The sequence below is a fragment of the Megalobrama amblycephala genome, linkage group LG18, assembly GCF_018812025.1.
Source record: "Megalobrama amblycephala isolate DHTTF-2021 linkage group LG18, ASM1881202v1, whole genome shotgun sequence".
NCBI lineage: Eukaryota > Metazoa > Chordata > Actinopteri > Cypriniformes > Xenocyprididae > Megalobrama > Megalobrama amblycephala.
This window is the reverse complement of record NC_063061.1, coordinates 9,635,078-9,647,293: the sequence shown is the minus strand read 5'-3', so window position 1 is coordinate 9,647,293 and position 12,216 is coordinate 9,635,078. Positions and strand designations below refer to the sequence as shown.

Genomic DNA, 12,216 nt, shown 5'->3' with positions numbered 1-12,216 from the left:
CTGTCACTCTTGTTCAATTTAATGCATTCATCCTGAATAAAAGTATCAATTTCTTTATTCTTCTTTTTTTTTTTTTTTTTTTAACTTACACTAAACTTTTGAATGGTGGAGTATTGGGGTTTTACAAAAATATTAAGCAGATATATTGATAATAATAATATAGGAAATCAGCATATTAGAATGATTTCTTAAGGATCATATGACACTGAAGACTGGAGTAATGATGCTGAAAATTCAGCTTTGTTCACAGGAATAAATTTCAAATATTTTCAAATAGAAAACAGTTATTTTAAGTTATTAAAATATTACTGTTTTTATTGTATATACTGTTATACTGGATTTTAATCAAATAAATGCAGCATTGGTAATCATGAGAGACTATGTCAGCAAACAGGGTCAAAGTTGAAACATAAGTGTCATGTTACAACACCTGACCTGTGCGCAACATAGTGCAACATGTATTTACCATGTGATTACTGTAAATATATAACTGCTGTGTGATTGTGGTAGATGTGTAACTCACAGGTGCCAGGCATGCAGGTCATGGAGGAAGAACAGAGCTCCACCATCCTCACAACTGGTGCAGAAGATTCCAGAGGACGAATCGTCACCAATGAGATCTGCCATTAAAACAGGGAACACACTAATTACACCAGGGGTGTCCAATCCTTCTCCTGGAGGGCTACTGTCCTGCAAAATTTAGCTTTTTACTGGGCATACTAGAAACTTGCAGGCAGGTGTGTTGAGGCAAGTTGAAGCCAAACTCTGCAGGACAGTGGCCCTCCAGGACCGAGTTTGGACACCCCTGACTTACATCTTACAGTTTATATAAAAGATATATGACTGAAATATCATTCACCCTGGCACAAGTGCGTAGTCTACAGCATGTTAAATGAAGAAATTTCAGCACAAAAAAAAAAAAAAAAAGAAAAAGAAAAGAAAAAGCTGATTTTGTCAAGTAAATAATGGCATAGTATGAAAACTTAGAGGATAATGCAGACAGAGTCAGCGCTAAAGTCAGAGCTTAAACCTATTAGCTAAATTCTGTGCCTGTGTAACAGGATCTATACAATCCTTGGGGTTAAAATGGTCCTTGGGTTAAACTATGTTAAAACTGCTTTTAATCAAGTCAAAGTGCAGCGAGACAACTGTGGCAACAAAAAAGTGTTAAAGAGGAAGAGCATGCTCGTTTGGCGACTGTCATTCCAAAGGACGAACGGCTAATTAAAACCAGCCTGAATATTTAATTACGTTTTGTCACACACAGTCATGTAATATTCCATTTCCACACCATGTCAAGACGCTGATATTAATTTCTGTTCGCCGAGGCTAATGAGCATAAATTACACCCACTTTTCCTTCCTCTCCTGATCTGCTTTGAATATTCAAGCATGAATTCCTGACGGAGAGCAAATTGGGCTGAGATTCAGAAGGTATGCTGACCACTCTGCTTCCTTTTCCTGTACTCTGGTGGACAGCACTCAAATTAGCCTAAGAGGAATGCTTGCATGTCACCGTCCACTCTCGCATCGGAAAAATTTATTTATCCAATTCTAAACCAGTAACAGCAAACAGAATTACTGTCCTTTCATTGAACTGGTTATTTTTTCCTCTCATAATTCACTTTAGAATGTTACGCTCAAGAACGGGATGTCAAAACTATTGTAACGATCCCACAAATCGGCTCTGATGTTTTGTTGCTTCTATGCCTGCCGAATCTTGGACGTGTCCCAAGAATCCATCCAAATGTGATATGCAGCATAAAAAAGATGTAATGCAATAGAAGTTGAAAAGCAAAAGTGCAAGGCTGGCAAGAAATGAGCCACACAAACACAGCAGAGATGGGTCAATGCCCTTTAAATGTGCATGTGGATATGCAAGAAGGAAAGAATGAAAAAGGGAAGGAAGGAAAGAATGAAAAGGAAGGAAGAACGAATAAAAAAGAATGAATGAATGAATGAATGAATTAAGTTATGTGCAGGTGAATATGCAAGAAAGAAAGAATGAAAAAAGAAAGAAAGAAAGAAAGAAAGAAAGAAAGAAAGAAAGAAAGAGCATGTGGATATGCAAGAAAGAAAGAATGAAAATAGACAGATAGAATGAAAAAGAAAGAATGAAAATAGACAGATAGAATGAAAAAGAAAGAAGGAAGGAAGGAAGATTGAAAAAGGAAGGTAGGAAGGAATGATGGAAGGAAGTTAAATGTGCATGTGAATATGCAAGAAAGAAAGAATGAAAAAGAAAAAGAAAGAAAGAGCATGTGGATATTCAAGAAAGAACGAATGAAATTAGACAGATTGAATGAAAAAGAAAGAAGGATGGAAGGAAGAATGAAAAAGGAAGGAAAGAAGGAAGGAAGTTGTGCATGTGCATGTGGATATGCAAGAAGGAAAGAATGAAAAAGGAAGGAAGGAGGGAGGAAAGAAAGAAAGAAAGAAAGAAAGAAAGAAAGAAAGAAAGAAAGAATTGAAAGAAGTTAAATGTGTCTGTGGATATGCAAGGAGGAAAGAATGAAAAAAGAAAGGAAAGGAAAGAAAAGAAAGAATGGTGGAAGGAAGGAAGAAAGAATGAAAAAGGAATGAATGAATGAATGAATGAATGAATGAAGGAAGGAAGGAAGGAAGGAAGGAAGTTAAATGTGTATGTGGATATGCAAGAAGGAAATAATGAAAAAGGAAGGTAAGAAAGAATGAAAAAGAAAGAAAGAAAGTAAGAAAGAAAGAATTGAAAGAATTGAAAGGAACAACAAATATACAAACAAGATCAAGCAACAGAAAAAGGAACAAACAAAACAATGAACAAATGAATGAAAACAGAACAAACGAAAGAACAGTGTTTGAATCTGAATGTCAGTAAAACCAAAGGTATGCGTTTTGATTTCTGGAGTAATCATGTACAGTGCTCAGCGTAAAGAGTACACCTTTGAAAAGTAAGATTTTAATCTATATCTTAATGAACACAAAAACAATTTCCAAAATGTTGACAAGACTAAGTTTAATATAACATCTGTTTAACTAACATGAAAGTAAGGTTAATAATATAACTTAGATAACACATTTTTCAGTTTTACTCAAATTAGGGTGATGCAAAAAAGGGTACACCCCACAACAAAAACTACTACATCTAGTACTTTGTATGGCCTCCATGATTTTTAATGACAGCATCAAGTCTTCTAGGCATGGAATGAACAAGTTGGCAACATTTTGCAACATCTATCTTTTTCCCTTCTTCAAGAATGATCTCTTTTAGAGACTGGATGCTGGATGGAGAATGATGCTCAACTTATCTCTTCAGAATTCCCCATAGGTGTTCGATTGGGTTCAGATCAGGAGCCACTGAATCACTTTCACCCTGTTCTTCTTCAGAAATCCAACAGTGGCCTTAGATGTACGTTTAGGATCATTGCCATGTTGGAAAAGTGCATGACGACCAAGGGCAGGGAGTGATGGTAGCATCTTCTCTTTCAATATAGAGCAGTACATCTGTGAATTCATGATACCATCAATGAAATGCAGCTCCCCGACACCAGCAGCACTCATGCAGCCCCACATAAGGACACTGACACCACCATGATTTACTGTAGCCACCATGCATTTTTTTTTTTGTAGTCCTCACCTTTGCGACGCCATACAGTTTTGAAGCCATCAGTTCCAAAAACATTTATCTTGATCTCATCACTCCAGAGTATAGAGTCCCAGTAGTCTTCATCTTTGTCAGCATGGGTCCTGGCAAACTCTAGGTGGGCTTTTTTGTGCCTGAGCTTTAGGAGAGGCTTCTCTCGTGGACGGCACCCATGCATGCCATTCCTCTGCAGTGTACGCCGTATTGTGTCACGGGAAATAGTCACCCCAGTTTGGCTTTCTACTTCTTTAGATAACTGCAGTGAACTTGCATGTCGATTTTCTTCAACCCTTCTCATCAGAAGACGCTCCTGTGGAGGTGTTAACTTCCGTGGACGACCTGGACATCTCTGTGAGATGGTTGCAGTTCCATCTTTTTTACATTTTTGTACCACTTTTGCTACATTATTTTGACTGATAAGTAAAGCTTTGCTGATCTTCTTGTAGCGTTCACCTTTCTGGTGTAAAGAAATTGTGACATTTCTCTTCCATGTGGTGCCATTGCTGACAGCATGAAATGGGAAGGGGTTTCAACACCCATTTATAGTCAACTGTCTGCTGGACACCTGTGTAATGAATAATTAGACTCACCTGTGGTTGAATTCTTGTTAAATTAGACATTTGTAGTCTAAAATTTAGCTTTGCTCCAGAGACTTTCAGTGGGGTGTACTCATTTTTGCATCACCCTAATTTGAGTAAAACTGAAAAGTTTGTTTTCTAAGTTATATTATTAACCTTACTTTCATGTTATAAGTTAAACAGATGCTATATAAAACTTAGTCTTGTCAACATTTTGTGTTCATTGAGATAGTGTTTAAAATTTTACTTTTCAAAGGGGGTGTACTCATTTACGCTGGGCACTGTAGCAACCTCATCTACTATTATTAAAAACCAACCGATTGAATTTGTTGAAGTATTTAGGTTCTATAATTGATAAGTTAAGCTTCGTAATGAATACAAACAGTCTGTGTAAGAAGAGTCAGCAAAGCCGCTTTTCTTAGGAAGCAGGCCAAATTCATCAATGACTGTGTTTTATAAGTAGACTGTGATATATAAGAAAGAAAGCAAGAAAGCACCTGCTGATCAGATTCTGAAGGCAGCACAGATCTGTCTGTGATGAGCACTGCTCGAGATATCTGTCTGTGAAAATGGAGAAACACAATTAGAATTAAAATCCTTAAAAAAAGAAAAGGCGGATAGAACAAGAATCATTTGAGACAGAGAACTATGAAGGAGATTATCCGAAAAGAGAAAATTCAAAATGACCCTAAAAATCACACTTTGCCTTTTCAATTTACAGTAATTGCAATGAATAGTTCACCCCAAAATCTAAATTTTGTCATTTACTCAATCTCATGCCATTTCCAAACCTGTACGACTTTCATTTTGTGTGTGTGTGTGTGTGTTCTTGTATACATGGTTTATGAGGACACAAAAGGGTATTACAATGTAAATTGTTGAAATTGTGATGGGTAGGTTTAGGGGTAGGAGTAGTGTAGGGGGATATATAGTTTGTACAGAATAAAAACCATTACGTCTATGGAGAGTCCCCGTAATACACATATACAAGTATGTGTGTGTGGGCATGTGTAAAAACAAAACAAAAGGTGTCTAGGAAAATGTTGCCGCTGCTCTTTCCAATATAATGAAAGCATAGAATGATCAAATGGTATTTTTGCTTCAGCATATACAAACTTGGCACAATGTCTTTGGTTTGAGACTCTCACAACCCACTGGGGCTTGGCATCGCTGTCATCAAACTTGACGCAAGTTTGAATATGATTTAAGAGCTTGAAAGTCAGTAAAGCACTGTATGATTTCATTGTATGGGAAAGAGCAACTACATATAAACATCTTTTGTTGAGCTCCACAGTCATACAAGTTTGAAACACAATGAGAATCAAAAAGGCAAAATGTGATTGAGGGTCGTCACACAAAGAATATATAACTTAGAATATAGTGCACTACTCATATGGACCACTTTTATAATGGCTTTATGGTGCTTTTATGAGTTGACAGCTTTCAGCACCATTTTACTTACATTACATGGAAATGTGCAGGATGAACATTTTTCAAAACATGTAATTTTGCATTTCACAAAGAAGTTGTTATACGTTTTAGTACAGTGTTAATTAGAGTTGTCAAAAGTACCGACTTCGGTACCTATCGGTACTGAAATTTAAAAAAATGTGACACTTTGAGCTCTGATGAGCAGATTCGTAAACACCTCTGATTGGCCATTGTGTTGACGCGCTCATCGGATATGTCTGTGATTGGCTGGATCTCTTCCCAAATCTTCCCTCCCATTTTTGTCTCGTTTTTATTCATTGATGAAAATGTCAATTTTTCGACACTCGTTTTCGTCTGTGAAAAAATGTCATTGACGAAAATAATGACGAAAATGAACTAGTCAATATAAAGATATTTTTTAAACTTTTTTTAACTTGACTGAAAACAACAACTCAATTGATAAAAGAGAAATGTGTTATGTATAAACTGGGGAAATCAGCCAATCACAGTGTTCATGAGCTCTGACTTGGTGAAATGAAAGTGAAATGTCAACACTGTAGAGCCCCGCTCTTCATTATAACAGCACTACATGCAGCTGATGCACGTTAGATGGGACAATCAATATCTTTTTTCATGGTTTCTCATTATTACAGTAATGAATACTAATTTCACTTTTGTGCTGTATTGTGTGCTTACCTGTAAGCTGCTCTCTGTCTTTGTTCATCTCTGATGTACGAATCTTCAACCACAAAATGACTGCAGCTGATCTTCTGACCGCGTGTATCAATCACAGCTTTAACTCTGTGAAGTATGAACACAGAAGATGTATCAGAACAAGAAAAAGTCCATGCCCCAAATCAGCTTTCTTTACACAAAAACCTGCTTTAATCACAAAAGGGTCAAGAGATGGTCAGATTATGATTTGAAGATAAAATATTAAACACTAGAACATCATACATTAGCTGTCTCATTCTTCATGGGTCAGGTGGTTACTTGTAAAATCTCTTTTTATAAAGAGAAGTGGCCTGTCGTTTCAAATGTGTCACTATAGGGAAATGTGGTGCTTTGGCATTTTTGCATAAAGTCAGTACGTCATGTTAATATTTTCGAATACTGTCGGACCTGTGCGGCTAATGACAATATATCAATGTTACATTTTAAGCAATTTCCGTTCATGTTTGAACTAGGATTGCTGATTTAACGTGTTAATTAGATTAATTGATTTTGGTGAAAAATAACGCATTAAAATTATTAACGCATTTAACGCACTTGCCCCGCCCCAGACCTACATAGGTCATCTGACATTTTATACAGTCAACTAAAGACAAATATAATGCAGGGCAACAACTCACTGCATGATGAAGCCTATAGAATGCATTCAGAAAGTCCTTAAAATTCAAGATAAGGGGCAAAAAAAATGCCCATTTGACTTTTTGTCTCATATTTACATCATATAGTTAAGCTATATCACACGAGTAATGAGTGTAATCACACAAGTGCTGTTTGTCTGCCCAGAATAGCATGAGTGTAAATGTGATAGGTTACTGATTTTATACAACAGTTCAATAAATCAGAAGTTAATATTGTGTTATTTTGTGTTTAATTTTGCCAATGAAAATATAAAGACAAAGCAGAACTATTCGTCTCCGAGGAACACACAGTCCGTGTTTTGAACGAATCGGGTGAACCATTAGGCTTGCTTGACTTGAAGTGGCACTGCACAGACTGATCGACGAAAGACATTAAAGTACTTTGATGTCATACACCGATCAGTCTCTACAGCGCCGCTGTGGTGAGAAATTGATTCCCTCCAGGAATCAGGTCTCCTTTAGGACCCCGATTGATTCCATTGGTTTAACGGACTTTTAATTGGTAGTAAATGTACAAAGATTTTTCTGGTCGACTAGTATTCATTCATTTTAAGCGATTAGTCGATTAATTGAGCGTTTTTTTAATAAACCATTTCATAAAGAGCCTTTAATGCCTACATAGCCTATTCAGCAATCGGGTCTTCACTTCAAGTCCAACAACCCTAATGATTCAAAGGACCATTCATAAACTGAACCATTTACTTCACTCCTGAATGAATCGGCCGTTTGGACGAATCGAATGAATGAATGATTCAATGACTCAATTGCCACCACTTACTGGCAGTTTTAGTTTCTTATTTAGAGTATAATTTCATTAATTTTTTTAAACATATTTTCATGGTAATAAAAAAACAAACAAACAAAAAAAAACAAAAAAAAAACATTAAAGGTATAGTTCACCCCAAAATGAAGATCCAGTCATCATTTACTCAACCTCATGGTCCAAAAGAGTATGTGTAATAAATTCTATGTTGAATCAAATAAAATATTTCGTGTTGAAGCTACTTTTGTAATAAATTTGATGCTTTACACAATAACGACTTTAAATAATCTTTTGGGAGTCATTTCTCAGCCAAATTTGATGTGCGATTAATTAGATTAATTAATCGCTTGCCAGCCCTAGTTTGAACAATACACAATTTTGGTACTTTGTCGGTTCGTTGCATGATATCAAAATGTAAAATTTGGCTCCTGAATAAAAACCAGTAGTGAACCAGTGGCCTAGGGCACAAGTTTGACCTTTCCTCCTTTAATCTCTGCATGCGAGAACGAAAAAGAGCGAGTGAGAGAGAAAAAGGAGGAACAGAGGAGAATCTGTTGGCTTGTTATGTCAAGAGTTATAAATGTGCTTTATAGGGCTCATTATCCAAACTAATGGGCTGGGGGTGACATCCTTGAAATGGACTTTCACAACACAATAAAGGGGCAAGAGAGCGTCTCCCTCCCCTGACGAAAAGTCAGGCTTCGGAATAATCCTCCCCCAACGCCCAGATTGACTGCAGGACAGATCTGTTTATGTAAATGAAGATTTATTTACTTGGAGGAACTCGCAGAGGAAGCGGAGGGTTTCCAATCAATTGTCAGCCAATGGGGGGAACGAAAGCAATATGGGATACATTTCACAAACCTAACACACCTGAGGGCAACCGCAGCGGGTCACTCTTGCTCACAGGAAGCTGCTTCTGAATCGAGAGAACAACTACTTGTTTTTGTAAATGACTGCAATAAGTTTGAGGCCAAATGACAAAACTATCAGGCCAATCTTATGATCCATGTCCATGTACATGTGTTTTTATGCTTTAAAACTCAAACTTTTGTTTTCAGTGTGTGTTGAAAATTGATATGCTTAATTCTGTGATTTCAGTTTCAATTGTATATTCTGGCAAATTTAAAACCTAGTTTTATATAAATTGTAGAATATATACGGTATATATAGTGAGAATTGTTTTTAAAGTAAAAATAAAATAATAAAATTAATTTCATAATATATATATATATATAAACATTTTTTTTATTTCACAAATAATTAATTAGGGATTTAATTAGCAATAATGCAAATTAAAACCTAAAATAAATTCATTTTCTCCAAATATAAACTTGCTACAAATAAAAATATATTAATTTTTGTGGAGGGATCAGTGAAAATGTTGACAGTGCAAGTAAAAACTGGGGGCAAGCAGAACAAAAATCCTTACTGATGAGTCCTGGACAGGATTTTTTTGTCAACTGAAATTTAAAAACAAAGCAAAAAAGGTTTTGCAATTCTTTGCAGTTTTTTTTCTCAGCGCTCACTATGTAAATAGTTTCATATACAGGTGCATAAGTTTCTTCTGTCAGTGTGCATAAAACACTGAAATAGGGCTAATGATTCCGTTTCACTTGCAACCAAGGCCAGTGTCGGCTTTGTAGATCATCAAAAGCATTCATAAATCGCCTTCATAAACCACGTCAGTGGCCTCTGAACCAATCAGCGTGATAACCTTGCACTCAACGATGCATGCGTTCAAACTTATTTGAATTTTATATACTTCTCTGCAAATGTGGTTTTGTGTAGGCTCAACAGATCATATGCTGAATGACACCATGACGGATATTACAAGCAAGAAGCTTATTTGTCTTGGTAAATATTGCATATAATAGTACACCACCGTTATTGATAAGAAAAACAAACTATTAAATAGTTTCCGATAATTAACATAAAGCTTATGAAAAACTTAGAAATGTAGTAGGGGTGTGACGAGACAGGTATCTCACGAGACGAGACGAGACTCGAGATTGAGTTCACGAGACGAGATGGCGAAATACATGACTAGAAAAAATATTCTGCAGGTGTATTTGAAATGTTTTAACTAATCATCTTGTAATCAATGTCATTTCAGTTCTACTTTCTGAGTCTGAATTATCAAATGCAGTAAAAGACAACAATATTCAAGCAATGTAAAAGGTTTATCCACTAACTCAACTGACTGACTTCTTACCTGTATGATTTCAGTCTCTTCAGACCTTACTGTACATGTACATTTACTGTACTGTACATTTATAAGCTTCTACAACTTTTGACCTCCTAACTGAACTCCTTTCCATAAACTGATCATAGAAATAAAAACAGTATAAATAAAAATGGTAACACTTTACAATAAGGGCTCATTTATTAACGTTAATGTATTAACCAACATCAACTAACAATGAGCAATATATGTGCTACAGTATTTATTAATCTTTGTTTATGTTAGTTATGTTAGCCTAAAATGTAGCCTTTGTAACTAACAGAAATAAATAATGAAAAACTTAGAAATGTAGCCTTGGTAACTAACTGAAATAAATAATCTTAAGTTGAAGTACTAGAGTTACTAAAATCGAAATAAAAATTAAAGCTATACAGAATTAAAAAAAAAAAAAAAAAAAAAAAAAAAAAACCTAATAAAAGTGACAAAAGCCCATAACAAAATTACTGAAACTAAAGGCATATTTACTCGACAAGATGTACTAAAAACGAAAAGTTTTTCCTTTATGTTTTCGCATACAAATAACAACATTGTCAAAACGATCCCCGTTCACACAGATCCTCAAAAATGACTTAAAAATGCTGTATTATTCATGCCAGGCCAGTAGTTGGCGGTCAATTTTTAAAGAAACACTACACGCCTACAGACTGAACATGTAATACATATGCGTATGACGTCACAGTTTTCACAAATTTGCATTTTTGTAGTTTACATGGAGACAATAACAGTAGTTTTCAAAAACTTGCACTTTGAAAAGTTGCATTTCAAGCCCCCCAATTTTTGTGTAAATCATTCGTAAAACCATTCTGACGTAAATTTTCGGATTCAAGAAAATGTTCATATTTTCAAAATGTTAGTTGGTACGAAATAAATTTACACCTGCTCCCTACAGCTCCCTATGATACATAGTGCATTTCGATGCACTATGTACCATAATAATATTTCACGAGTTGATTTGCCATTTTTATTCATTTATTTATTTTTAACTTTTCAACTTCGTTGCGCTCGTCACTGTCACTTTCCAATCACAGTGGAGGAGAGGTGGTACAAATATACCGACCAATCATCCTAATTGTACAACAACTGAATAACAATGGAGAAATGAATATTGCTGGTTACAGCATTTTTATATTCAGTAATATTCTTCAAAATGAGATACTAGTAACACATTACTGCCTTGGATATTCCGTATCATAGCAACCAAAGTATCTCAGCTGGAAAACCGCTGCACTTGCAAAGAGCCTTTAAGCACCACCAGCTGGCCATTTTCAGAAGAGCGCCAGGCATTTTTTAGCTGGCTTAAAATGCTTTGGTGGACACACAATAATTGAATGTTTATTGCTAGGCATATGGCCAATTATTCTTTTTTGAATTTATGCAATATACTGGAGCCAAACCTGAGAAGGAAGTCCAGAAGACTCCACAGCGTTCCTGGACACGTAATTTGCGTATTTGTAACTCATGGGTGGGGATTATGCTAATTATGAATGAGCATGCATGCACGCCCTATTTACGAATGTTTGGAATTCATTAATATACAAATTTATAACTAATATACAAATTTAACTACCAGATCCGTTGTATATGAAGTGTTTGTGAATCCGGAGGAGAGTTTTCGTTAAGGTCAATTTTACGCACAAATTACTTTTCGAAAGAATTTTCTCGTACATTTATGAAAATTTCAAGAATGAGGTCCACTGTCGCATAAATGAACGGCAAAAACACGTAAAAAGTTTTTAGTTGAAAACGGTGTCATGTAAACAGCCCCAAAAACAAAAAAAAAGAAAGAAAATATAAAAATAAAAGCAAATTTAAAATACTAATAATATTATAATAGCATAAAAAAATAGTAATAAAATAACACTGGTGTACACATTATTTAATGTATGGGCAAATATATATATATATATATATATATATATATATATATATATATATATATATATACACACACATATATACACACACACACACACACACACAAATACGAATATTAAAAAACTTTTTTAGGCTTCAAAATGAATTTTTTATTATTTTAGTAGTGCTTGGCTATGCAAAACCCACCCAGCATTATAGTAAGGTGTTTTAGGTGGTTGTTATTGCATTATTATAGTGCATTATTATAGTAGGACTGCTAGGGAAATATTATTATTGGTTATTATTATTATTATTATATATTATTATTGGTCCATAACGTAAGGCATCTGACGC

At 35.2% G+C, this 12,216-nt stretch overlaps 1 protein-coding gene across 1 annotated transcript in view; it reads right to left on the bottom strand.

Annotated features, from left to right (window-relative positions):
- The window catches only part of chm (CHM Rab escort protein), a 94,406-nt gene that overhangs the window by 26,924 nt on the left and 55,266 nt on the right, over positions 1 to 12,216 (bottom strand). The window contains exons 10-12 of the mRNA XM_048165438.1: positions 6,327 to 6,431; positions 4,697 to 4,760; positions 524 to 620 (exon numbers count right to left, since the gene is read on the bottom strand). Of these exons, the coding sequence (XP_048021395.1) occupies positions 524 to 620; positions 4,697 to 4,760; positions 6,327 to 6,431 (266 nt within the window). The remainder of the gene's footprint in view (positions 1 to 523; positions 621 to 4,696; positions 4,761 to 6,326; positions 6,432 to 12,216) is intronic.